At 36.9% G+C, this 25,191-nt stretch overlaps 6 protein-coding genes across 20 annotated transcripts; all 6 read left to right on the forward strand.

Moving 5' to 3' along the window:
- The first annotated feature begins 214 nt into the window (after positions 1 to 214).
- LOC109503864 (odorant receptor 67b-like) lies at positions 215 to 9,678 on the forward strand. 2 transcript variants are annotated; one of them, XM_019841495.2, is made up of 10 exons: positions 215 to 225; positions 4,650 to 4,769; positions 4,855 to 4,972; positions 5,094 to 5,352; positions 5,534 to 5,650; positions 5,718 to 5,808; positions 5,915 to 6,063; positions 6,555 to 6,687; positions 6,776 to 6,877; positions 9,482 to 9,678. In XM_019841495.2, exons 3-9 carry the CDS (start codon positions 4,855 to 4,857, stop codon positions 6,839 to 6,841), a joined length of 933 nt encoding a protein of 310 aa, XP_019697054.1. In that variant the 5' UTR covers positions 215 to 225; positions 4,650 to 4,769; the 3' UTR covers positions 6,842 to 6,877; positions 9,482 to 9,678. The 2 variants fall into 2 exon arrangements, with proteins under 2 accessions (XP_019697054.1, XP_025160161.1); XM_025304376.1 differs by lacking the exon at positions 215 to 225 and adding an exon at positions 4,408 to 4,454.
- Positions 240 to 3,805, forward strand: LOC105183320 (uncharacterized). Of its 6 annotated transcripts, none has more exons than XM_025304377.1 (9): positions 240 to 794; positions 878 to 995; positions 1,132 to 1,390; positions 1,532 to 1,648; positions 1,717 to 1,807; positions 1,914 to 2,062; positions 2,553 to 2,685; positions 2,770 to 2,871; positions 3,066 to 3,805. In XM_025304377.1, exons 2-8 carry the CDS (start codon positions 878 to 880, stop codon positions 2,833 to 2,835), a joined length of 933 nt encoding a protein of 310 aa, XP_025160162.1. In that variant the 5' UTR covers positions 240 to 794; the 3' UTR covers positions 2,836 to 2,871; positions 3,066 to 3,805. The 6 variants fall into 6 exon arrangements, 5 of the variants coding, with proteins under 5 accessions (XP_025160162.1, XP_025160163.1, XP_019697092.2 ...); XM_025304378.1 differs by having other exon boundaries at positions 3,131 to 3,805; XM_019841533.2 differs by having other exon boundaries at positions 1,532 to 1,600.
- LOC105183321 (uncharacterized) lies at positions 8,170 to 13,064 on the forward strand. The gene is made up of 9 exons (XM_019841502.2): positions 8,170 to 9,481; positions 9,931 to 10,050; positions 10,136 to 10,253; positions 10,375 to 10,633; positions 10,815 to 10,931; positions 11,000 to 11,090; positions 11,197 to 11,345; positions 11,829 to 11,961; positions 12,050 to 13,064. Exons 1-9 carry the CDS (start codon positions 9,338 to 9,340, stop codon positions 12,113 to 12,115), a joined length of 1,197 nt encoding a protein of 398 aa, XP_019697061.1. The 5' UTR covers positions 8,170 to 9,337; the 3' UTR covers positions 12,116 to 13,064.
- Positions 13,065 to 13,117: 53 nt separating this feature from the next.
- Positions 13,118 to 16,195, forward strand: LOC105183322 (uncharacterized). 2 transcript variants are annotated; one of them, XM_019841496.2, is made up of 9 exons: positions 13,118 to 13,463; positions 13,875 to 13,994; positions 14,075 to 14,192; positions 14,331 to 14,589; positions 14,731 to 14,847; positions 14,914 to 15,004; positions 15,111 to 15,259; positions 15,753 to 15,885; positions 15,970 to 16,195. In XM_019841496.2, the coding sequence occupies exons 1-9, from the start codon at positions 13,320 to 13,322 to the stop codon at positions 16,033 to 16,035; spliced, it is 1,197 nt and encodes a 398-aa protein (XP_019697055.2). In that variant the 5' UTR covers positions 13,118 to 13,319; the 3' UTR covers positions 16,036 to 16,195. The 2 variants fall into 2 exon arrangements, with proteins under 2 accessions (XP_019697055.2, XP_019697060.2); XM_019841501.2 differs by having other exon boundaries at positions 13,422 to 13,693.
- LOC105183323 (uncharacterized) lies at positions 16,036 to 21,675 on the forward strand. 7 transcript variants are annotated; one of them, XM_025304368.1, is made up of 9 exons: positions 16,036 to 16,069; positions 16,378 to 18,387; positions 18,817 to 18,936; positions 19,022 to 19,139; positions 19,269 to 19,527; positions 19,669 to 19,785; positions 19,854 to 19,944; positions 20,051 to 20,199; positions 20,728 to 21,675. In XM_025304368.1, the coding sequence occupies exons 2-9, from the start codon at positions 18,244 to 18,246 to the stop codon at positions 21,023 to 21,025; spliced, it is 1,296 nt and encodes a 431-aa protein (XP_025160153.1). In that variant the 5' UTR covers positions 16,036 to 16,069; positions 16,378 to 18,243; the 3' UTR covers positions 21,026 to 21,675. The 7 variants fall into 7 exon arrangements, 5 of the variants coding, with proteins under 5 accessions (XP_025160153.1, XP_019697020.2, XP_019697021.2 ...); XR_002162767.2 differs by lacking the exon at positions 16,036 to 16,069 and having other exon boundaries at positions 16,298 to 18,387; positions 20,728 to 21,451; positions 21,520 to 21,675; XR_002162766.2 differs by lacking the exon at positions 16,036 to 16,069 and having other exon boundaries at positions 16,298 to 18,387; positions 20,728 to 21,252; positions 21,375 to 21,675.
- On the forward strand, positions 21,044 to 25,095 carry LOC105183324 (uncharacterized). 2 transcript variants are annotated; one of them, XM_019841511.2, is made up of 10 exons: positions 21,044 to 22,085; positions 22,369 to 22,488; positions 22,632 to 22,749; positions 23,154 to 23,418; positions 23,542 to 23,658; positions 23,718 to 23,808; positions 24,069 to 24,214; positions 24,393 to 24,525; positions 24,615 to 24,674; positions 24,863 to 25,095. In XM_019841511.2, exons 1-9 carry the CDS (start codon positions 21,939 to 21,941, stop codon positions 24,666 to 24,668), a joined length of 1,191 nt encoding a protein of 396 aa, XP_019697070.1. In that variant the 5' UTR covers positions 21,044 to 21,938; the 3' UTR covers positions 24,669 to 24,674; positions 24,863 to 25,095. The 2 variants fall into 2 exon arrangements, with proteins under 2 accessions (XP_019697070.1, XP_019697072.1); XM_019841513.2 differs by having other exon boundaries at positions 21,046 to 22,085; positions 23,340 to 23,418.
- Positions 25,096 to 25,191: the final 96 nt, after the last annotated feature.

Raw genomic sequence — 25,191 nt, forward strand, 5'->3', positions numbered from 1 at the left:
AATGAAGCAATCGCGAGGAAAAGATGAGCGAAAGTTTGTCGGACCCCTCGCGGTCAAAACTGTTTTGATGATCGCGAAGAGATGATCTGTGTCGAATCATTCCACATCGACCTCAACCGGCTTCTATTGCTCGCTGTTGGCTTATGGCCTTACCAGCAATCCAAGCTGGTTCAGTTACAATTGATTTTGTTCTTCAGCATTTTGGCGACTTTTATTTTATCTCAGGTACGTTAATTTATCTCAGATCCTCGCTAGGAAAGCTTCAAGGAAAGTTTTTCATAAAAAAGTTAACAATGACAAACGTACTTTCTATATATTTTGCAATCTCAAAGATACGTACATAGAACAAAACTAGAAATATTGTAAACGATCTCTAAACGTGCGAGAAAACTTATAAAAACTCTTGTAAAAAAATAGTGTTTTATTTTTCACTTTTCTATGATATATTCAAGGCTTACCGGAAACAGTGAGTGACGTTTCCTGACTTTTTTTTTGTTAGTACGTTATGACATTTTGTAATAAATCAACAAATCAACCGTCTGCATCACCTTTCAAATCGTTTTCATTTAACTTAAACGACGACAAAGGCGATTTGTGATTTCTCTTTCTAATTAAATAAAAAAATCAGCCTTACTGCCAAACACAAATGTTTGAGTAAAAGTATTTGCTCGCAGTTAACGTCGATCGTGACCTCGGAATACACCTCAGATCTCCTCATCAATGTTTCCTCTACCACATTATTTTACATTACTTTCGTCATCAAATATAGTTCATTCAGAGTTAATATAGAAACTGTAAGTACATGTCCGAAAAAAGTAATACGATCCGTTTTGTACACATAAGTGAGAAATAAAATAGATCACCTTTAAATCGGCAGATGAAGCATCTATTGGAACTACTTCAGCGTATCTATAACGAGCTACGAGATGAGAATGAGATTAATATCATAAAAAAATATGGGCAGCTCTCGAGGCGGTACACGGCTGCACTTATAAGTAAGGCAACTCGCTTCGTCTTTTTTGAGAAACATAACTTACGAGCTTTGTTTGAGTTTATACGGGTAATTTACGATTAGATTATTAATGTATCCAATTCTAAAGTCTTGGAGTTCGTTTTACTTTTTTATTTCAGTATTTTCTGTGTTTATTCTTATTCCCATAATTACGTACTCATTTTGTCCGCTCATTCTTGATATCCTGCGGCCCTTAAATGAGACTCGACCACAGCCCTCGTTGGAATTCAAATACTTTGTTAATCAAAAAAAATATTTCTATCTGATTATGCTACACGCAATAACAGCTTTTATAGTGGGTGGGCTCGCGATGGTATCTACGGGTGCGATACTCATAGCATTTATACAGCATGCTTGCGGAATGTTTCGAATTTCCAGGTGAGGAAAGAAATTTATATTTATGTAACGCACGACATTCTCGATAAGTGCAGGAAAACTATATGCAATTGCAAATAAAGCTCACATCTGATCTGAGAGAATTCGCGTAATTATAAGAGTAAAATAACAAATAATTTGTAGCTACCGTATCGAGCACGCGATGGCAATCGAGACTGCACAAAGCAGCAACGCGGGGAATGGTAATATGATGTACGAGGGTCTAATTTACGCTGTAGATATCCATCGTAAAGCTATGCAGTTGGTATTTCAATCAAAAATGCATTGTAACGCGCATAGTAACGCATCCTTCTTCTTTTTATCCGAAGGTTCTCCGATTTGTCAATATCAAAATTCAAGGTGTCGTTTTTCCTCTTAATAGTAACCGGTGTGGCCTGCGGAAGTCTTAATTTATTGCGAGTAAGAACTATTTTTTATTTTTAACTTCACCTTTATGTAGAAATAAATTCGATCAATATCGATCCAAGGAAATCAACAAAATTGATAAGATGCTTGTACTTTACAGATTTTTCAGGCGGTAACAGTCGGATACACTAACGTCGGGATGTTATCAATACCTCTTGTGTTCTTTGTTATCCACATGATCTATATGATCGTGAGCAACTCTGTCGCGCAAGATATCATGGATCACAATAGCCACGTGTTCGACACTATGTAAATAAAAGCGCAACTGCTGCACGTGTGTATTTTTTCTTCGATGCGTGATTTCCGATTTTTGCCGAGAAAAATCGAGATTCACACCTTTTCACGGACACGAGTTTTCTTCGATATAAATTTCTCATCGCTGAATATACAGAAGGTAGATTTCGCCGAGATCTTTGACTTAACACTTTGATCAACACGTTTTATGCCATGTGGGCTACAGATAGTCCATGCTAAATATTCTACTTAAACCGTCTAATATTTTGGCTATAATATAGAACCTAATCATGAAATATTTTTATAATTATTGTAAAACGCACATTATTATACAAGCAAAATTTGTTTCATAACATGATCGACATATTTGGCGTCACGTGAAATAAGGCAATTACAAAACATATTAAAACTAGTTCGTAGAACAAATACGCGCGTAATGAAAATTATTTACAAATCCACTTTCTTGCCCCCTTCGTGATTATATCGTTACATCGTTGTTTTGTAGATACGATGTTCGCTGGTATGTGGCACCTTTGAACGTACAGAAGATGATACTATTTTTATTGCAAAGAAGTACCAGAGTTTTTAGTTTGAATATTGGCGGGATTATCGTGGGTTCGTTAGAAAATGCCGCCACGGTAAGAAAAACTATAGTAAAAATCTCTTTGGCTCATTGCTGGCTTCTTTAGACTAATTGAAACAAGAAACACATATCGTTGCAGATATTCAGCACTATAGTATCTTATTTCACCTTTTTTTACTCTACGTGGAACAAACGCGAGATATAATACAAAATAGGATGAATGTTAGCGAAAGGAGCTTAGGTAAGCACAAACGATGTTCGCATATTTATAATCTGACGTCTGAAGATAGATTACACGTATACATGCATCTGTAAATGTCAAGAAAATAGGAGAGCATGTAGAAAACATATACATATGCACACATATGCATATCTAATTGCAATTGCTTAGTAAAATTATAGTACCACATAGTAGAACTTTTCGTGATTTTGTAGTTACAGCATGCACGGGTACGTAGCACCTATTCAAGTACAGAATATAATACTGTTTCTCTTACAAGGAGGCACCAAGCCATTCCCTCTGATTGTCAGTAATTTCGGTGTGTGGTATCCTTGGAAAGCGCTAAGATAAAAGGATGTATTCGCATCAAAGTATCAACAGATCGCGGCCCTTCGCCGTTCGAGTGAGACCGCAAATGAAGAATAATATTTTTCATTACACATAAAAAGCATCTCCATACCATCTCTATCTTACTTCCCCATTTTTTACTTTACGCGACAGTGAGCAAGAATCGTCAGCTATAAAATAGTCTAATGAATTAGCATTAAAAGAAATCTCAATTAAATATTGACAAGGATTGGTGAAATGTAATGTGTATCTTACCGACCTGTAGATAGAATCCCGGGAATGAAAATAAGTGCTTAGAAGACGTGAGAATAAATGTTAGATGAAGACGTTTTCACTGAGAAATACATGTATGATTACTTTAATCTGGACGCCTAATCGGCAACGAGTTGATGGTATCTCGATGGTATGTTGCTTTTCGAAGTTGGTGAACTGACATTTCTCTGAAAGGATCAAACGTGACTTACAAAACCCGCACGCGACAGACTGAAGCACGTGGTACTGCATTCGCCGTGGAAACCTTCACGCCTACCTCGTACATGACAAAACAACAATCCCTCCCACCAATGTATATATGTATTCTATGGGAAATAAACATGTGTCAAACTTCTTTCGGTATCATATCGATCGTCCAATTACGCAGCTCTTACTGCAACAAGCGTAGTAAACCTCTAGTACCGTTTCTCACGATATTGTTCTCACGATGCTATTTTATCTTGTATTTCTTTTCACGCACCGTTCGCATCAAATTGCATGGTTCATGTTAGAATTTCAGTCAGAGGGTGCAGAAATAAAATATTCAATGAAGCAGTCGCGAGGAAGGGGTGAACAAAAGTTTGCCGAACCTTTCGCGACTAATAGTGTCTCGATGATCGTAGAGAGATGATCTGTGTCGAATCATTGCACATCAACCTCAACCGGCTTCTATTGCTCGCTGTTGGCTTATGGCCTTATCAGCAAACCAAGATAGTTCAGTTACAATTGGTCTTGTCCTTCAGCATTTTAACAACTTTTATTTTATCTCAGGTAAGTTGACGTTTTCGCAAGGAAAGCTCAAAGGAAAGCTTTTCGTAATGAAGCTAACAATGACAAATGATCTCTCCATATGTATTGCGATCTCAATGATATATAGAATAAAATTAGAAATATTGTAAACGACCTATAAACGTGCAAGGAAACTTATAAAACACTTGTAAAAATAATAGACGTGTCTTATATTTCATTTTTCTACAACATATACCAAAGATTTACCAAAAGCGGTGAGTGACATTTCCAGACTCTTTTTTGTTAGTTATGATGTTTTGTTAATAACAAATCAACACCCTGCATCACCTTTTGAATCGTTTTCATTTAACTTAAACGATTACAAAAACGATTTGTGACTTCTCTTTCCAATTACATAAAAAAACCAGAATTATTGCAATGCAAACATTTGAGAAAATTATTGCTTGCAGCTAACGTCAATCGTGACCTCGGAATACACTTCGGATCTCCTCATAAATGTTTCCTCCACCACGTTATTTTATATTACTTTTGTCATCAAGTATAGCTCATTCAGAGTTAATATAGAAACTGTAAGTATATGTGCAAAAAAAGTAACATGATCCGTTTTGTACCTACACAAGTGAGAAATAAAATAGATCACCGTTAAATCAACAGATGAGGCATCTATTGGAACTACTTCAGCGCATCTACAACGAGCTACGAGATGAGAATGAGATTAATATCATAAAGAAATATGGGCAGCTGTCGAGGCGGTACACGGCTGCAATTATGAGTAAGGCAATTCGCTTCGTCTTTTTTGAGAAACATATCTTATGAGCTTTGTTTGAGATTGTACAGCGAATTTAAGATTAGATTTTTAATGTATCCAATTTATCCGTCTCTTTTTATTTCAGCAATTGCTACGTTTACCATTATTCCCATAATCACGTATTTATTTTGTCCGCTCATTCTTGATATCCTGCGGCCCTTAAATGAGACTCGACCACAACCCTCGGTGGAAATCAAATACTTTGTTAATAAAAAAAAATATTTCTATCTGATCATGCTACACGCAATAACAGCTTTTATAGTGGGTGGGCTCGCGATGATATCTACGGGTGCGATACTCATAGCATTTCTGCAGCATGCCTGCGGAATGTTTCGAATCTCCAGGTGAGGAAAGAAATTCATATTTGTGTAACGCACGACATTCTCGATAAGTGCAGGAGAACTTTACGCAATTGCAAATTGTGTAAAGTTAATAATAAAGCAGACACCTGTCCTGTGACAATTTAAGTAAAAGAATTTAAGAGAAGTGAGTAATTATAAGAGTGGAATAATAAATAATTCGCAGCTACCGTATCGAGCACGCAATGGCAATCGGAACCGTACAAAGCGGCAAAGCGGAAAATAACAATATGATGTACAAGGATCTAATTTACGCCGTAGATATCCATCGCAAAGCAATGCAGTTGGTATTTCGATAAAAAATGCAATATAACGCGCGTGATAACGCGTTCTCTTTCTTTTGTCCGAAGGTTCTCCGATATGACAATATCCAAATTCAAAGTATCGTTTTTCTTCTTAATAATCGCCGGTGTGATCTGCGGAAGTCTTAATTTATTCCGAGTAAGAAACATTTCTCATTTTCAATGTTACTTTGTTGTGGAGACAAACTCGATCGATATCGATTGAAGACATTCAACAAAATTGATAAGATGTTCGCACTTCACAGATTTTTCAAGCGATGACAGTCGGATACAGTAATGTCGGGATGTTATTAATACCTCTTGTATTCTTTGTTGCTCATCTGATCTATATGATCGTGGGCAACTCTATCGCGCAAGATATCATGGATCACAATAACCACGTATTCGACACTATGTAAATAAAAGCGCGACTGCTGCACGTGTGTATTTTTTCTTCGATGTGTGATTTCCGATTTTTCCCGAGAAAAATCGAGATTCATACCTTTCCAGGACACGAGTTTTTTCCGATAAATTTCTTATCACTGAATATACAGAAGTTAGCCCTCACTGAAATCTTTGACTTTTTTAACACTTTGATCAATACATTCTGTGCTATGCTATAGGCTACCGATAGTCCGTGCTGTATAACATTCTGCTTAAACCATCTGATATTTATAATATAAAACATAATCATAAAATATTGTTAGAATTATTGTGAAACATATATTATTATATAAGAAAAATTTGGCTCATAATAAGACCGATATACTTGGCGTCATGTGTCCACCACAAAAGGTATAAAAACTAATTCGTAGAACAAATACGCGCATAATGGAAATTATTTACGAATTCACTCTCCCCATCCCCCTCCTTCTGTAATTACATCACTATGTCGTTTTTTCGCAGATACGACGTCCGCTGGTACGTAGCACCTTTGAACGTACAGAAGATGATACTATTCTTATTGCAAAGAAGTACCAAAGTTTTTAGTCTGAATATTGGCGGGATAATCGTAGGTTCGTTAGAAAACGCCGTCACGGTAAGAAAAAATATATTAGGAATGTCTTTTTTTCGATACTGGCTTCTTTAGATGAATTAATTGAAACAAGAAACGCATATCGGTGCAGATATTCAGCACCTCGTTATCTTACTTCACCTTTCTTTACTCCACATGGGACAAACGCGAGATATAATACGAAATAGGATGAATGTTAGCGGAAGGAGCTTAGGTAAGCACAAACGATGTTCGCATATTTATTGGGTGAGTGCAAAAGTTCGTGCGGAGTTTGTGAGTAAAAGTCACACAGTGATTAGGCAAACAAAAATCTTTATTCAATCAATGATATATTCTCCATCGTTTTCTATAATCTTTTCCCAACGTTCTGGCAGCATACGGATGCCTCGATCATAAAAACTGCGCGGTTTAGATTCGAAGGACGAAGAGACGCCGTTTTTTAAGGCCTCCAAAGAGTCAAAGTTTTTTCCATTTAAATAATTTTGCAATGACCGGAACAAGTGATAGTCAGATGGTGCGATATCAGAAGAATACGGTGGATGCGTTAAGACATCCCATTTCAGGCTCTTCAGTTTGCGCAGCGTCTTTTTCGAAACGTGTGGTCTGGCGTTGTCGTGATGAAAGACGACTCCCTTGCGATTTGACAAAATCGGACGTTTCTCTTTTATTTCTCGATTCAGATTGGTTAATTGGCGACAGTACTTGTCCGAATCAATCGTTTCGCCAGCGGGGAGAAGCTCGAAATAGATTATGCCCTTGCAATCCCACCAAACAGAGAGCATCACCTTCATCGGGTGCAAACTGGCCTTTGGCATTGCGTCACCATGCTCACTTGATTGTTTCCATGTCCGTTTGCGCTGAACATTGCTGTAGAGGACCCATTTCTCATCGCCCGTCACTAGTCGATCCAAAAACGACTCGTTATTGAGCCGCCGAGTAAAGAAACGGCTGCAGAAATTCGCTTGATTTTGTTCTTCTCGGTCAGCAAATGGGGCACCCATATATCGAGCTTCAAATCGAATCCCATCTTTTTTAAACGCCGAAAAGCGGTTGATCGGTCAACGTTTAGTGCTGTAGCAACTTCTTCTGTTGAAATTCGCGGATTATTGAGCACTAAAGTACGCAAAACATCGTCATCAATGTCAAAAGGTCGACCAGAGCGTGGCTCGTCTTCAAGGTTAAATTCTCCGCGCCGAAATTTAGCAAACCATTTTTCCACAGTTCGTTTAGCTGGTGCTTCATCCTGATAAACATCCTGAATGTTTTTTACGGCTGCGGCAATGTTTATTCCCTTCCGAAACTCGTAAAGCATAACATGCCGTAAATGCACCTTATCGATACTCATTTTTAAAGTAATATTTCTCGAAGCAGTTTGTATGAAAACAAATGATTTTTTTTTTAATAACAGCTGAAGACGTCACCTTTCCAACGTTATATAATATGTAGATGGAAGTATTAATGACAACACTTTACGACGCTTATAACTCCATCTATTGAAACTCCGCACGAACTTTTGCACTCACCCAATATAATCTAACGTCTGAAGATAGATTACACGTATGCACGCATTTGTAAATGTCAAGAAAATAGGAGAGCATGTAGAAAGCATATACACATGCACACACATATCATATGACAATTGCTTAGTGAAATTATAGTAGCACATAATAGAATAGTAGAATTCCTCGTGATTTTGTAGTTGCAGCGTGCAGTGGTACTTGTTCAAGTACAGAATATAATACTGTTTCTTTTACAAGGATATACCAAGCCATTCCCTCTGGCTGTCGGTGATTTATGTGTGATATCCTTGAAAAGTGCTAGGATAAAAGGATGTATTTGCATCAGAGTATCAATAGATCGCGGCTCTTCATTGTTCAAGGACGAGTGCGAATGAAAGATGATATTTTTTATTACACCTAAAATCATCTTTTATTTCGCCGTTCTTTACTTTACGCATCAGTAGCCAAGAACCGTCAACTACAAGATACTCTAATGAATTAGCATTAAAAAATATGTTAATTAACTATTGACACAGATGGGTTAAATACAAAGTATATCTTACCGATCTGCGAATAGAGTCGCGAGAATGAAAATAAGTGCTGAGAAGACGTGAGAGTGAATGTAAGATGCAGACGTTTTCACCACACATCGAGAGATACGATTACTTAATCTGGGCGTCTAACCAGCAATGAGTCGATAGTATCTCGGTGGTATGTTGCTTTCTGAAGTTGATGAACAGATATTTCTCCGAAAGGATCAAATGTGACTTACAAACGCGCAAGCGACAGACTGAAGCACGTGGTGTTCGCCGAGGAAACCTTCACGCCTGCGTCGTACATGACAAAACAACAACCCCTCCCACCAATGTATATATGTATTCTATGGGAAATAAACATCTGTCAAACTTCTTTCGGTATCATATCGATCGTCCAATTATGCAGCTCTTACCGCAAAAAGCGTAGTAAGCCTTTAGTATCGTTTTCTCACGATGCTGTTTTCTCTTCTATTTCTTTTCACGCACCGTTTACATCAAATTGCATGGTTCATGTTAGAATTTCAGTCAGAGGGTGCAGAAATAAAATATTCAATGAGGCAACCGCGATGAAGGGATGAGCGAAAGTTTGCTGGACCCTTAGCGACCAATAGTGTCTCGATTCTCGATGATCGCAGAGAGATGATCTGTGTCGAATCATTGCACATCAACCTCAACCGGCTTCTATTGCTCGCTGTTGGCTTATGGCCTTATGAGCAAACTAAAATAGTTCAATTACAATTGATCTTGCTCTTCAGCATTTTAACAACTTTTATTTTATCTCAGGTACGTTAACGTTCTCGCAAGGAAAGGTCAAAGGGCAGCTCTTCATAAAGAAGCTAACAATGACAAATGTCCTCTTTATATATTTTGCGATCTCAAAGATATATAGAAATTAGAAATATAGAAATTAGAAAATTAAAAATATTGTAAACGACCTATAAACATACAAGAAAACTTATAAAACACTTGTAAAAAAAATAGATGTGTCGTATTTTTCATTTTTCTACAATATATCCAAGTCTTACCGAAAGCGGTGAGTGACATTTCCAGACTCTTTTTTGTTAATACGTTATGACGTTTTATTAGTAACAAATCAACACCCTGCATCACTTTTTGAATCGTTCCATTTAACTTAAACGATTACAAAGACGGTTTGTGATTTCTCTTCCCAATTACATAAAAAATCCAGAATTATTGCAATGCAAACATTTGAGTAAAATTATTGCTCGTAGCTAACGTCGATCGTGACCTCGGAATACACTTCGGATCTCCTCATAAATGTTTCCTCTACCACGTTATTTTATATTACTTTTGTCATCAAGTACAGCTCATTCAGAATTAATATAGAAACTGTAAGTATATGTGCAAAAAAAGTAACATGGTCCGTTTTGTACCTACATAAGTGAGAAATAAAATAGATCATCGTTAAATCAACAGATGAGGCATCTATTGGAACTACTTCAGCGCATCTACAACGAGTTACGAGATGAGAATGAGATTAATATCATAAAGAAATATGGGCAACTGTCGAGGCGGTACACGGCTGCACTTATGAGTAAGGCAACTTGCCTCGTCTTTCTTGACGAACATAATTTACGAGCTTTGTTTGAGTTTGTACAGCGAATTCAAGATTAGATTTTTAATGTATCCAATTTAACTGTCTCTTTTTATTTCAGCAATTGTTACGTTTGTCATTATTTCCATAATCACGTACTTATTTTGTCCGCTCATTCTTGATATCCTGCGACCCTTAAATGAGACTCGACCACAGCCCTCGGTGGAATTCAAATACTTTGTTAATCAAAAAAAATATTTCTATCTGATCATGCTACACGCAATAACAGCTTTTATAGTCGGTGGGCTCGCCATGGTATCTACGGGTGCGATACTCATAGCATTTCTGAAGCATGCCTGCGGAATGTTTCGAATCTCCAGGTGAGGAAAGAAATTCATATTTGTGTAACGCACGACATTCTCGATAAGTGCAGGAGAACTTTACGCAATTGCAAATTGTGTAAAGTTAATAATAAAGCTGACACCTGTCCTGTGAGAGTTTAAGTAGAAGAATTTAAGAGAAGTGAATAATTATAAGAGTAGAATAATAAATAATTCGCAGCTACCGTATCGAGCACGCAATGGCAATCGGAACCGTACAAAACGGCAAAGCGGGAAATAACAATATGATGTACAAGGGTCTAATTTACGCCGTAGATATCCATCGCAAAGCAATGCAGTTGGTATTTCGATAAAAAATGCAATATAACGCGCATGATAACGCGTTCTTTTTCTTTTTGTCCGAAGGTTCTCCGATATGACAATATCCAAATTCAAAGTATCGTTTTTCCTCTTAATAATCTCCGGCATGATCTGCGGAAGTCTTAATTTATTTCGAGTAAGAAACATTTCTCATTTTCAATGTTACTTTGTTGTGGAGACAAACTCGATCGATATCAATTGAAGACAATCAACAAAATTTATAAGATGTTCGCACTTCACAGATTTTTCAAGCGATGACAGTCGGATACAGTAATGTCGGGATGTTATTAATACCTCTTGTGTTCATTGTTACCCACCTGATCTATATGATTGTGAGCAACTCTATCGCGCAAGATATCATGGATCACAATAACCACGTATTCGACACTATGTAAATAAAAGCGCGACTGCCACACGTGTGTATTTTTTCTTCGATGTGTGATTTCCGATTTTTCCCGAGAAAAATTGAGATTCACATCTTTTCAGGACACGAGTTTCTCCGATATAAATTTCTTATCACTGAATATACAGAAGTTAGACCTTACTGAAATCTTTGATTTAACAGTTTGATCAATACATTCTGTGCTATGTAGGCTACCGATAGTCCGTGCCATATAACATTCTGTTTAAGCTATCTGATTTTTATAATATAAAACATAATTATAAAATATTGTTAGAATTATTGTGAAACATATTATTATATAAGAAAAATTTGACTCATAATAAGACCGATATACTTGGCATCATGTGTCCACCACAAAAAGTTTAAAAACTAATTCGTAGAACAAATACGCGCATAATGGAAATTATTTACGAATTCACTCTCCCCCTCCCCCTCCCTCTGTAATTACATCACTACGTCGTTTTTTCGCAGATATGACGTCCGCTGGTACGTAGCACCTTTGAACATACAGAAGATGATACTATTTTTATTGCAAAGAAATACCAAAATTTTTAGTCTGAATATTGGCGGGATAATCGTAGGTTCGTTAGAAAACACCGTCACGGTGAGAAAAAATATATTAGGAATGTCTTTTTTTCGATACTGGCTTCTTTAGATCAATTAATTGAAATAAGAAATGCATATCGTTGCAGATATTCAGCACCTCGTTATCTTACTTCACCTTTCTTTACTCCACGTTGGACAAACGCGAGATATAATACGAAATAGGATGAATGTTAGCGGAAGGAACTTAGGTAAGCACAAACGATGTTCGCATATTTATAATCTAACGTCTGAAGATAGATTACACGTATGCACGCACTTGTAAATGTCAAGAAAATAGGAGAGCATGTAGAAAGCATATACACATACACACACATATCATATGACAATTGCTTAGTGAAATTATAGTAGCGCATAATAGAATAGTAGAATTCCTCGTGATTTTGTAGTTGCAGTGTGCAGTGGTACTTGTTCAAGTAATCAGAATATAATACTGTTTCTCTTACAAGGATACACCAAGCCATTCCCTCTGACTGTCGGTGATTTCTGTGTGATATCCTTGAAAAGTACTAGGATAAAAGGATGTATTTGCATCAGAGTATCAATAGATCGCGGCTCTTCATTGTTCAAGGACGAGATCGAATGAAAGATGATATTTTTTATTACACCTAAAAAGCATCTTTTATTTCGCCGTTCTTTACTTTACGCATCAGTAGCCAAAAACCGTCAACTACAAGATAGTCTAATGAATTAGCATTAAAAAATATGTTAATTAACTATTGACACAGATTGGTTAAATACAAAGTGTATCTTACCGATCTTCGGATAGAGTCGCGAGAATGAAAATAAGTGCTGAGAAGACGTGAGAGTGAATGTAAGAGGCAGACGTTTTCACCACACATCGAGAGATACGATTACTTAATCTGGGCGTCTAACCAGCAATGAGTCGGTAGTATCTCGGTGGTATGTTGCTTTCTGAAGTTGATGAACAGATATTTCTCCGAAAGGATCAAATGTGACTTACAAACGCGCACGCGACAGACTGAAGCACGTAGTGCTACATTCGCTGTGAAAACGCTCACGCTTGCGCCGTCCATGACAAAACAACACCCCACCAACCAGTGTGTATATGATTGTACGGGAAATAAACATCTGCCAAGCTTCTTTCAGTACTGTATCGATCGCTTAATTACGCACACCTTTTTGCGAAAAGCGTGTTAAGCCTCTATTGTCGTTTTCTCACGATAGTGTTTTCTTTTCTATTTCTTTTCACGCACCGTTTGCATCAAATTGGTTTATGTTAGAATTTCAGTCAGTGAGTGCAGAAATAAAATATTCAATGAAGCAATCGTGAGGAAGGGATGAGCGAAATTTTGCCGGGCTCTTCGCTTCTGTAAGTGTCTCGATGATCGCGGAGAGATGATTTGTGTCGAATCATTCCACATCGACCTCAACCGGCTTCTATTACTCGCTGTTGGCTTATGGCCTTACCAGCAATCCAAGCTGGTTCAGTTACAATTGATCTTGCTCTTCAGCATTTTGGCGACATTTATTTTATCTCAGGTACGTTAACGTCCTTGCAAGGAAAGCTTATAGGAAAGCTTTTCGTAAAGAAGCTAATAATGACAAACGTTCTCTCTGCATATTTTACGATTTCAAAGATGTATAGAATTAAATTCGAAATATCGCAAACGATCTCTTAACATGCGAGGAAACTTATGAAAACATTTATGAGAGACAGACGTTTCTTATTTTTTACATTTCTATAATATATCCAAGGGTTACCAAAAACAGTGAGTGACGAATTCTATCTCTTTTTTGTTAGTATGTTATGATCGCGCAATAAATCAACCTTTTGTCGTTTTCAATTAACTTAAACGACAACATGGGTGATTTGTAATTTCTCTTTCTAATTAGATGGAAAAAATCAGTGTTATTGCAATGCAAACATTTGAGTAAAATTATTGTTCGCAGTTAATGTCGATCGTGACTTCGGAATATACTCCGGATCTCCTCATCAATGTTTCCTCTACTACGTTATTTTACATTACTTTCGTCATCAAGTACAGCTCATTCAGAATTAATATAGAAACTGTAAGTACATATGCGACAAAAGTGATCTGTTTTGTACCCGCACAAGTGAGGAATAAAGTAGATCACCGTTAAATCGGCAGATGAGGCATCTACTGGAACTACTTCAGCGCATCTACAACGAGCTACGAGATGAAAATGAGATTAATATCATAAGGAAATACGGGCAGCTCTCGAAGCGGTACACGACTGCTATTATCAGTAAGGCAACTCTCTTCTCTTTCTTGACAAACATAACTTACGAGCTTCGTTTGAGTTTATTGCATCGAATTTGCGATTAGATTTTTAATGTATTCAATTTATCTGTCTTGGAGTCTATCTCTTCTCTTTCTATTTCAGCATTTTCTATATGTGCAGTTATTTCTATAGTCGTATATTCATTTTGTCCGCTCATTCTCGACATTCTGTGGCCTTTAAATGATACTCGACCACAGTCCCCGTTGGAATTCAAATACGTCGTCAATCAAAAAAAATATTTTTATCTGATCTTGCTGCACGCAATCACAGCTTTTATAGTGGGTGGACTCGCGATGGTAGCAACGGGTACGATACTAATAGCATTTCTGCAGCATGCCTGCGGAATGTTTCGAATCTCCAGGTGAGGAAAGAAATTTGTATTTATACGACGTACAGCATTCTCAATAAGCGCAAGAAAGCTTTACGCAATTGTAAATAAAACTGATACGTGACCTGTGAAAATTCATGTAATTATAAGAACATCATAACGAATAATTTATAGTTACCGTATTGAGCATGCGATGGCAATCAGGACCGTACAAAGTGGCAACGCAGGAAATGACAATACGATGTACAAGGGTCTAATTTACGCCGTAGATATCCATCGCAAAGCCATGCAGTTGGTATTTCAATCAAAAATGCATTGTAGCGCGCGATAACGCGTCCTTTTTCTTTCTGTCCGAAGGGTCTCCGATATGTCAATATCGAAATTTAAGGTATCATTTTTGCTCTTAATAATCGCCGGTGTGATCTGCGGAAGTCTTAATTTATTACGAGTAAGAATCATTTCTCATTTTTAACGTTACTTTTCTATGGAGACTAACTCGATCGATATCGATGCAACGCGATCAACAAGATTAATAAGATGCTCGTATTTCACAGATTTTTCAAGCGGTAACAGTCGGATGCACTAACGTCGGAATGTTATTAATACCTCTTACATCCTTCGCTATCCACATAATCTATATGATCGTAGGCAACTATGTCGCGCAGGACATTATGGATCACAATAGCCACGTGTTCAACACTATGTAAATAAACGTGCGACTACTATATGTGTGTATTTTTTTTTGCCGCGTGATTTCCAACTTTTCCCGAGAAAAATCGAGATTCATACGTTTTCACGGATACGGATAGTTTTCTCCAATATAAGTTACTCATCACTGGATACACAGAAGTTAAATCTCGCTGAGATCTTTGACTTAACAATTTGATCAATACGTTTTGTGCCATGTGGGCTACCGATACTCCATGCTAAACGTTCTGGTTAGGCCGTCTAATATTTTATGGTATTATATAATACATAATGATGAAATATTTTTTTAATTGTGAAACATATACATTATTATATAAACAAAATTTAACTCATAATATGAACCGACATACTCGGCATCACGTGAAATAAGTCCACCACAAAACGTATTAAATTTAGGTCGTAGAACAAATATGCGCGTAATGAAAACTATTTACAAATTCACCTTTCTCCGCCCTCCGTGATTATATCGTTATCTCGTCGTTTTGTAGATACGGCCTCCGCTGGTACATGGCACCTTTGAACGTACAGAAAATGATACTATTTCTATTGCAAAGAAATACTAAAGGTTTTAGTCTGAATATTGGCGGGGTAATCGTGGGTTCGTTAGAAACCGCCGCCACGGTAAGGAAAATTATAGTAAAAATCTCTTTGGCTTGTTGCTAGCTTCTTTAGACTAATTGAAACAAGAAACACATATCGTTGCAGATATTCAGCACTATAGTATCATACTTCACCTTTTTTTACTCCACGTGGAACAAACGCGAAATCTAACATAAAATGGGACGAATGTTAGGAAGAAGCTTTGGTAAGCATAAACGATATTCTCGTAAATATAATCTGACATCTGAAGATAGATTATATGTGTGGACGCATTTGTAGATGCCAGGAAAATAGAAGAGCATGTAGAAAATATACGGCATATTTCATATTATACGGCAAATGTCTTAATGGAATTGTAGTAGGATTTGTGACTCAAATCGATTAAAAGTTAGATAAAGCGTTAATGCGTAAGGCTGAAAGCAGTCTTGAATCGAAGCTAGTAACAACAACGGTTGCCTACGGCAGAACGAAATCAGAAACTTTACACATGTTTTGTTATTTTGTGTTATCCAGGTTGCATAAGAAAGAATACAGAACGGTGATGTCTTTAGCAAAATATCAAGCTACTTATAAATAAAGATACTGAAAGATTTATCAACAAGTAACGAGAATGATCGAAAAGTCGTATTTCAAATTATACTCATCTCAAAATTAAAAATGTTTAACAACAGAACATTTTTATATGTGTTGCTCATTCTTCCATTTTTTCTTTCGTAATATAGCTTGTATACGTAAAATGACATTTTTTAAACACATCTGAAAGATTTATCGTGTAATGGTGGCCCGGATTTTCCAGGTTGTGTCCTATGAAGACGACAGAGAGGAAGTATTATTATATTATTACCCCTCACATTCGTACTTATCGTTCTTATGTACATATTTTTTGTAACCACAGCGTGCAAGAGATCACAGATTATAACAGTGACATATTTATAATTATGTAAATAGAGTCACCACATATGATACCGTGACAAACGCGAGTATCCTTTGGGGAGAATCAACATAACAAAATATTTATGATAGAATCATTGAGAGACTTATCAGCAAGCAATAGAAGAAATCAAAGATTACTATCATCTTAATATTTTTAATAAAGAAGATTTCTAATAAAGAGGAAATAGTTTATTAAATATGTTATATTATCCGTACTCATTAGTTACGTTTTACCTTTCTCTTTCGTATCATAATTTATTCATACAAATATAAAACAATATTTTTACGATACACTTAAAATTTCGTCCCGCTAAGTTATTTACAGAGGCTAATTATAGCGCAGAAAACGAGTGAAATAACTGTACGATAATAATGGTGAGAAAAATTTCCCGACAATCCTTTCTGACTAAAATTTCTCGTAATTCTGTAGTTACAACGTGCAGTGGTACAGATAGCATCTATTCAAGTACAGAAGATGATACTGTTTCTCTTACAAGGAGGCACCAAGCTATTCAGTTGGACTCGGTTCAGTTGGTCGGTGATTTGTTCGTATTTTTGGAAAATGCTGCTAGCATAAAAGAATGTATTTGCATTAGAATATGAACAGATCGCGGCTGTTCGTCGTTTAAGAAGGACCGTCGAAGACCCGAATGAAAGATGATATTTTTCATTCATCGGTTGATCAGCCGTATCTTACTTCACCGTTCTTTACTTTACGCACCAGTGCCTAAAGATTGTCAACTGATAGACTAATGAATTAGCATTAAAAGAAATCTTAATTAAATATCAACAAGGATTGATTAAATACAAAAAGCATCTTACCGATAGAGTCGCAGGAATGAAAATAACTGCTGAGAGAAAAAACGTGAGAGTGAATATAAGATTCAGACATTTTCACTAAGAGATTTTTATTTTTTAATTAGTTTAATCAATTCAATTACTTTAATCTGGGCGCCTAACCGGCAACGAGTTGGTGGTATTTCGGTGGTATGTTGGTTTTCGAAGTTGGCGAACTGATATTTCTCCAAAAGCATCAAACGTGACTTACAAACGCGCACGCGACAGACTGAAGCACGTGGTGTTGCATTCGAAGAGGAAACGCTCTCGCCTGCGTCGCTCGTGACAGAATCACCCCTCCAAACAATGTGTGTATGTATTGTATGGGAAATAAACATCTGCCAAACTTCTTTCAGTACTGTATCGATCGCTCAATTACACAACCCTTTCCGTAAAAAGCGTGCTAAGTCTCTAGTATCATTTTCTCACGATGGTATTTTCTCTCCTATTTCTTCTCGCGCAACGTTTGCATCAAATTGCTTGGTTCATGTTAGGATTTCAGTCGGAGGATGCAGAAATAAAATATTCAATGAAGCAATCGTGAGGAGGGGATAAGCGAAATTTTGCCGGGCTCTCCGTTTTCATAAGTGTCTCGATGATCGCGGAAAGATGATCTGTGTCGAATTATTGCACATCGACCTCAACCGGCTTCTATTGCTCGCTGTCGGCTTATGGCCTTACCAGCAATCCAAGCTGGTCCAGTTACAATTGATCTTGCTCTTCAGCATTTTAACAACCTTTATTTTATCTCAGGTACATTAACGTCCTCGCAAAGAAAGCTTAAAAGAAAGCTTTTCGTAAAGAAGCTAACAATGACATACGGTCTCTCTATATATATATTGCGATCTCAAAGATATATAGAATTAAATTCAAAATATTGTAAACTATCTTTAAACGTACGGAGGAGATTTATAAAAACACTTATAAAAAATAGACGTCTCTTATTTTTCACTTTTCTATAATATATCCAACGCTTATCAAAAGCGGTGAGTAACGTTTTCTGACTCTTTTTCGTTAGTATATTATGATCGCGGAAAAATCAACCCTCTGCATTATCTTTTGTATCGTTTCCATTTAACTTAAACGACGACAAAGACGATTTGTGATTTCTCTTTCTAATCAGGTAGAAAAAATCAGTGTTATCGCAATGCAAGCATTCGAGTAAAATTATTGTGCTCGCAGTTAACGTCGATCGTGACCTCGGAATATACGTCGGAACTCCTCATCAATGTTTCCTCTACTACGTTATTTTACATTACTTTCGTCATCAAGTACAGCTCATTCAGAGTTAATATAGAAACTGTAAGTATATGTGCGAAAAAAGTAACATGATCCGTTTTGTACCCACACAAGTGAGAAATAAAATAAATCACCGTTAAACCGGCAGATGAGACATCTACTGGAATTACTTCAGCGCATCTACAACGAGCTACGAGATGAGAATGAGATTAATATCATGAGGAAATATGGGCAGCTCTCGAAGCGGTACACGGCTGCAATTATGAGTAAGGCAACTCGCTTCGTTTTTCTTAAGAAACATAACTTACGAGCTTTGTTTGAGTTTATACAGCGAATTTACAATTAGATTGTTAATATATCCAATTTATCGATCTTGTCTGCTCTTTTTATTTCAGTAATTGCTACGTGTACCACTACGTCTATAATCGCGTACTTATTTTGTCCGCTTATTCTCGATATCATGCGACCCTTAAATGAGACTCGACCGCAACCCTCGTTGGAATTCGAATACTTCGTCAATCAAAAGAAATATTTTTATCTGATCTTGCTGCATGCAATCACAGCTTTTATAGTGGGTGGACTCGCGATGATATCAACGGGTGCGATACTCATAGCATTTCTGCAGCATGCCTGCGGAATGTTTCGAATCTCCAGGTGAGGAAAGAAATTCGTATTTATGTGACGCTCGACACTCTGGATAAGCGCAGGAAAACTTTACGTGATTACAAATAAAGTTGACACCTTACCCGTGAGAATTCCCGTAATTATAAGAGCAGAATAACGAATAATTCGCAGCTACCGTATCGAGCACGCGATGGCAATCGGGACCGTACAAAGCGGCAACGTGGGAAATAACAATAGGATGTACAAAGGTCTCATTTACGCCATAGACATCCACCGCAAAGCCATGCAGTTGGTATTTCGAACAAAAATGCAATATAACGCGCGTGATAATGCGTCTTTTTTCTTTTTGTCCGAAGGTTCTCCGATATGTCAATATCCAAATTCAAGGTATCGTTTTTCCTCTTAATAATCGCCGGTGTGATCTGCGGAAGTCTTAATTTATTCCGAGTAAGAACCATTTCTCATTTTTAACGTTACTTTCCTATGGAGACTAACTCGATCGATATCGATGCAACGCGATTAACAATATTAATAAGATGCTCGTACTTCGCAGATTTTTCAGACGATGACAGCAGTGCACAGTAACGTCGGGATGTTATTAATACCTCTGGCGTTCATCGTTATCCACTTAATGTACATGATCATAGGCAATTATGTCGCGCAGGAGATCATGGATCACAATAACCACGTATTCGCCACTATGTAAATGAGCGCGCGACTCCCGCACGTGTGTATTCTTTCTTTGCCGTTGATCCCTGACTTTTCCCGAGAAAAATCGAGATTCACATTTTTCCACAGACACGAATTCTCTCCGATATAAATTTCTCATTGCTGAGCGAAGATAAATCTTGCCGAGGTGTTTGATTTAACGAATTCGATCAACACGTTCTATGCCATGTGGGCTATATAGTCTACGCTAAACATTCCGTTCAGACGATTTAATATTTTGACTCTAAAACAAAACATAATCGTGAGATATTTTACAATCACTGTGAAACATACATTATTTCGCAAATAAAATTTAAATATGCTTATAACATGACAACGTGGGTCTCGGATGGATGACCCACCCGATGTGGTCGGCGTGAAATATTTTCAGTCACTTGAAATAAGTCCACCACAGAACGTACTAAAGCTAGTTCATAGAACGAATACGCGCGTGATGGAAATTTATGATTTTCCCCTTTATCCCTCCTCCTTGATTATATCGTTACGTTGTCGTTTTTGCAGATATGACGTTCGGTGGTACGTGGCGCCTTTGAACATACAGAAAATGATATTATTCTTATTGCAAAGAAGTACCAAAGTCTTTACTCTGAATATCGGTGGGGTGATCGTGGGATCGTTAGAAAACGCCGCCACGGTAAGAAAAATTGTACTAAAAATATTTTCAGCTTCTTCGGATGGACTAATTGAAACAAGAAACGCATGTCGTCGCAGATGGTCAGCACCTCGGTATCTTACTTCACCTTTCTTTACTCTACGTGGGACAAACGCAAGATCTAGCACAAAATGGGATGAACGTTAGCGAAAGAAGCTTAGGTAAGCACAAATAATATTTTCCATGTATATAATCTGTATGTAATCTGACATCTGAAAATAGACCTCACGCGCGTGACCTGGACGCATTTGCCAAGAAAATACGAGGGCATGTAGAAAACAGATATACATGCACACATGTATCACATGGCAATTGTCTTATATGTGAAATTATAGTAGTTGAATTTGTGAGTTGTACCGTTGGAAAGTTTATAGGTAAGACGTTAATGCGTTAGGCTGAAGGACCATCCTCGATTGAGACGAGTAACAGCAACGGTTACTTACGGCAGGACGAAATCGGAAACTTTACTCACGTTTCGTTATTTTGCGTAATCCAGGTCGCAAGTAGAATTACAGGGAGGCAGACGTCGTAGAAACGTAAGGAAGAATACAAAACCACGATGTCTTCAGCAAGGTATGTAAAGACTTCACCGAGAAGCAACAACTAGTGGGTCGGATTCTAAAGCAGAAGAACTAACCTAGCCAAAGGTTTCGACGTGACTGACAGGAACATGTACCGAGGTAAGGGATATGGGAGGCGCTTCGCTGCGTGATGGCAACTGCACCTGCGCGGCCCTTCGATCAACAAGTAGTCTTGCTGGTATCTTTTTAATGAGAAATAAACGTTCGTTGAAATTATCTGTCTGTGTTCAATCGATCGCATGACCCACAGAGTACTTCGCTTCGCGGAATATTTTAATCTCACAGCGATATTTCATGTCACTCTGCGTTAAGCTGATGCCAAATTGAGCTATTTACATTGGCGTACGGTTAAAATGGAGATGTAATTGTATAAATGACAAGGCTCTATAGAAAATTGTACCGAACGGTCGAAAAGTGAAGTTAAACGGGAACTTCGACAATTCGCTCCCCGTCAAAAGTACCGTAGTACATGCAGAGAGATGATCTGTTTCGATCTGTATCAACATTTCAACGTCAACCGGCTCCTTTTATTAGCGATCGGCTTATGGCCTTATCAGCAAACGAAGCTCGCTCGAGTTCAAATAATCTTGATTTCTAGTATTCTGATAAGCTTCATTGTATTACAGGTACGTACATCACCGTACATTAGCTGTAGTAATTTTTCTCTCATTTGTTTCATGTGATTATATAATATTACGCAAGTAAATGTACGACGATAATACATTTGATTATTGCCAAATGCGAAAAAATATAATTGCATGATTTTCTGTCGGATTTTATCGCGTTTAAAAGCGCGATTGACTGTTTTTTCATTTCTTACTTCTTAGTTGAGAGAAGATACGCAATTTTTTAAATTAATAGACTAATTCTTCAATGTCTTCCGTTCAATGTGAATTTTGTCATTTATAGCTCGCAACGTTCCTAACTGCAGAATGTACTGTGGATCTTGTCATCAATATTTTATCCATCACGTTCCTTTTTATGATACACCTAATTAAATACAATGCGTTCATTCTTAAAATTAAAAATGTAAGTCGAGTATCTAATGTATACCTTTCAGAGAAAATAGACATTTGGATGTCTATTTAAATTGACAAATGAATTCTTATATATCATAATTGTTGTGAAAGATTGCAACAAGAGATTATGTCAATTTGTTTTCATGTTTGCAGGTAAAATATTTAATAGATCAGCTTGAGCAAATCTGCAGCGAGCTAAAGAACGAAAAAGAAATCGCCATCGTAGAGAATTATGCAATCGTCGTGAAACGTTATACCATTGTAATTTTACGTAAGACCATTTTTATCATTATAATGTTATCATTATAACGTCTTGATGTTTAACTTCAATTAATTTTTGCTAATCAGCGATATAAATAATAAGTAATAAATGAAAAATTAACGACCAAGTACTTCGTCATTCTATTTTAACAAAAACATAAAAGTTACATGAAATATACAATAAAAGCAAATATAAAAATAGTAAAAAATAAGTGAATATAAAATACTACATGTTTACATCCTTTTTAAATGTCTAATGTATAATTAATAATTATTGAACGGACGTATGATTGGGAAGTACTTAGAAAATAATAATTCATATATGTTATTTATAAATCTTTCATAGATGTTTTTGATTTGAAAACAGTGCAAGTTTGTAGCAATCTTTAAGTCTGTCTATTTGAATATTCCTAGTGCTTTCAATATTCTACCTAGTTTCAATTAATCTCCTGCCAATGTGGCCGCGCATGCTTGGTATTTTCTTGCTTATAAATGACACACGACCACGACGAATGCTGCTGATCATGAATGAGTATTTTCTCGATCAAGAAAAGTACTTCTATTTCATTCTTTTGCACACGAACGCGACTCTCTTTGCAGGGACGCTTATAGTTCTAGCGACCGGAACAATGTTCGTAGGATATTTCAAGCATATTTGCGGAATATTCAGAGTCGCCAGGTAAGTCGCCACACCCTTCGTTCATTAATGAAGTGATAAATACGATCGTAACAATCGTGAGTAGAATTTCACTAGTCATTTTTAATATGTTTCAAGTAATAGCAACCAAAAAATTTTTTGTAGTTATCGTATCGAGCAAGCAATGGATATTAATGTTTTAAAAAATATTAATCCGAAGAATGAAATAATGATCTGTAAAAAAATAATTTGCGCTGTGGATCTTCATCGCCAAGCTATGAGGTAATTATTCAATGATAGACATATGGTATGTACAATAATATATTTTCCTGCTCTCGAAGGTCCTCCAAAGTCGCTTTATCTATGTTCGAGGGCATGTTCTTTTTGTTATTACTGTTTGGTGTGAGTTGCTTGAGTCTCAACCTTTTCCGTGTGAGTTTCTTTTTTGATCTCCACACATATTTCTAAATTAGCAATATCACAATTCAAGTTTTTAGGATTTGCAGGTAAAAGGAACACTACTGAATAACCACAAAAATAATAAAAATTCTATATCTCCTATTATATATAGTAATAAAAATATTATGCAAATTTAATATACACTATATTGTTTTCAGTTTCTAATTTTGCATTTTTTTCAACATCTAGTTTCTCTTTTTTCTAATATGACTCGGTTTAGATACGTGTTTTAGGTTTTTCAGATCGTGACGTTTGAAGACAATATCGAGGAATTTATGTTACGTATCGCGTTTGTAATTACTATTCTTATGTATATATTCCTAATGAACTATATCGCGCAAGAAGTTACGGATCACAATGAACACGTATTTGAAGCAACGTAAGATAATTATTGCATTTATAATATTTTGCATACAATACTTTGCAGTCAGTGAATCGCTTTGCGATTATATCTCGTGGAAAGAATAAACGCTTACGGCGAATATACGCATAGCGTGCGATAAAAATTATTCTCTCGCATCTTCCTTCAATTATCATTCGCTAATTCTCTCCTATAGATATAATATCCGTTGGTACATAGCTCCACTACACATACAGAAGATGATCCTGTTCCTGTTACAAAAAGGCACCAAGGCGTTCACTCTGAATCTCGGCGGATTGTTCGTAGCATCTTTAGAAAGTGCCTCCATGGTCTGAATAATAATATTTCATATATTACAACACATTGGACATAACATATTACGTATGAGCGTCGCGAAGAAAGATAATTTCTTTTTCAGTTGGCGAGTGCCTCCGTATCTTACTTCACCATTCTTTACTCCACGCGACAATGACGTGACGTAAGGATTATCAATTATAACATAATAGTGCAGTAAATAAGTGTTCAAAGAAAGCTTAGTTAAACACTAGTGAAAAGCCAGCTAAAACATTAGATCGATACCCTGCGAACCAACGAATAAAGTTACAGGGATATGATAGATGCTAAGAAGCTAACACGAAGGCGAACGTAACACTGAGGTATTTTCAGTAAAAAAACGTCATCAGTCGCTCTACCGACGAATCGATAGCCAGTATGCCGGTTTTTAAGGAAGGAGTGATACCGAGGTATCAACTATAATTTACGAATGCACGCACGAGAATGAAGCACGTAGAAACGTATTGCTATGAGGTGGCTACTGCGCCTGCGCTGTCTTCAGTGCATCAATGAGTATTCTTTCGCCATTATTTCCTCGATGAGAAATAAACACCCGTTGAAATTCCCTTCGTGTTCAATTGATTGCGTAACCACCCCCGCAATATCTCCATAGAAACGCTCAAGTGCGAATGTTCCAATCTCACGATAATAATACTTCGTAA

The sequence above is a fragment of the Harpegnathos saltator genome, unplaced genomic scaffold, assembly GCF_003227715.2.
Source record: "Harpegnathos saltator strain DR-91 unplaced genomic scaffold, Hsal_v8.6 scaffold604, whole genome shotgun sequence".
In the NCBI taxonomy this organism is placed as follows: domain Eukaryota; kingdom Metazoa; phylum Arthropoda; class Insecta; order Hymenoptera; family Formicidae; genus Harpegnathos; species Harpegnathos saltator.

Coding starts and splice junctions, on each gene's coding strand:
- LOC105183320 (XM_025304377.1), top strand. CDS start 878: ATGAAGCATCTATTGGAACTACTTCAGCGTATCTATAACGAGCTACGA. Junction 996..1,131: donor GTACACGGCTGCACTTATAA/GTAAGGCAACTC, acceptor TTTTTATTTCAG/TATTTTCTGTGTTTATTCTT. Junction 1,649..1,716: donor ATCCATCGTAAAGCTATGCA/GTTGGTATTTCA, acceptor TTTTATCCGAAG/GTTCTCCGATTTGTCAATAT.
- LOC109503864 (XM_019841495.2), top strand. CDS start 4,855: ATGAGGCATCTATTGGAACTACTTCAGCGCATCTACAACGAGCTACGA. Junction 5,651..5,717: donor ATCCATCGCAAAGCAATGCA/GTTGGTATTTCG, acceptor TTTTGTCCGAAG/GTTCTCCGATATGACAATAT. Junction 6,064..6,554: donor AACCACGTATTCGACACTAT/GTAAATAAAAGC, acceptor GTTTTTTCGCAG/ATACGACGTCCGCTGGTACG.
- LOC105183321 (XM_019841502.2), top strand. CDS start 9,338: ATGATCTGTGTCGAATCATTGCACATCAACCTCAACCGGCTTCTATTG. Junction 10,254..10,374: donor GTACACGGCTGCACTTATGA/GTAAGGCAACTT, acceptor TTTTTATTTCAG/CAATTGTTACGTTTGTCATT. Junction 10,932..10,999: donor ATCCATCGCAAAGCAATGCA/GTTGGTATTTCG, acceptor TTTTGTCCGAAG/GTTCTCCGATATGACAATAT.
- LOC105183322 (XM_019841496.2), top strand. CDS start 13,320: ATGATTTGTGTCGAATCATTCCACATCGACCTCAACCGGCTTCTATTA. Junction 13,464..13,874: donor CGACATTTATTTTATCTCAG/GTACGTTAACGT, acceptor TATTGTTCGCAG/TTAATGTCGATCGTGACTTC. Junction 15,886..15,969: donor CGTTAGAAACCGCCGCCACG/GTAAGGAAAATT, acceptor ATATCGTTGCAG/ATATTCAGCACTATAGTATC.
- LOC105183323 (XM_025304368.1), top strand. CDS start 18,244: ATGATCTGTGTCGAATTATTGCACATCGACCTCAACCGGCTTCTATTG. Junction 19,528..19,668: donor GGAATGTTTCGAATCTCCAG/GTGAGGAAAGAA, acceptor AATAATTCGCAG/CTACCGTATCGAGCACGCGA. Junction 19,945..20,050: donor GAAGTCTTAATTTATTCCGA/GTAAGAACCATT, acceptor CGTACTTCGCAG/ATTTTTCAGACGATGACAGC.
- LOC105183324 (XM_019841511.2), top strand. CDS start 21,939: ATGATCTGTTTCGATCTGTATCAACATTTCAACGTCAACCGGCTCCTT. Junction 22,086..22,368: donor TAAGCTTCATTGTATTACAG/GTACGTACATCA, acceptor TGTCATTTATAG/CTCGCAACGTTCCTAACTGC. Junction 24,526..24,614: donor CTTTAGAAAGTGCCTCCATG/GTCTGAATAATA, acceptor TTTCTTTTTCAG/TTGGCGAGTGCCTCCGTATC.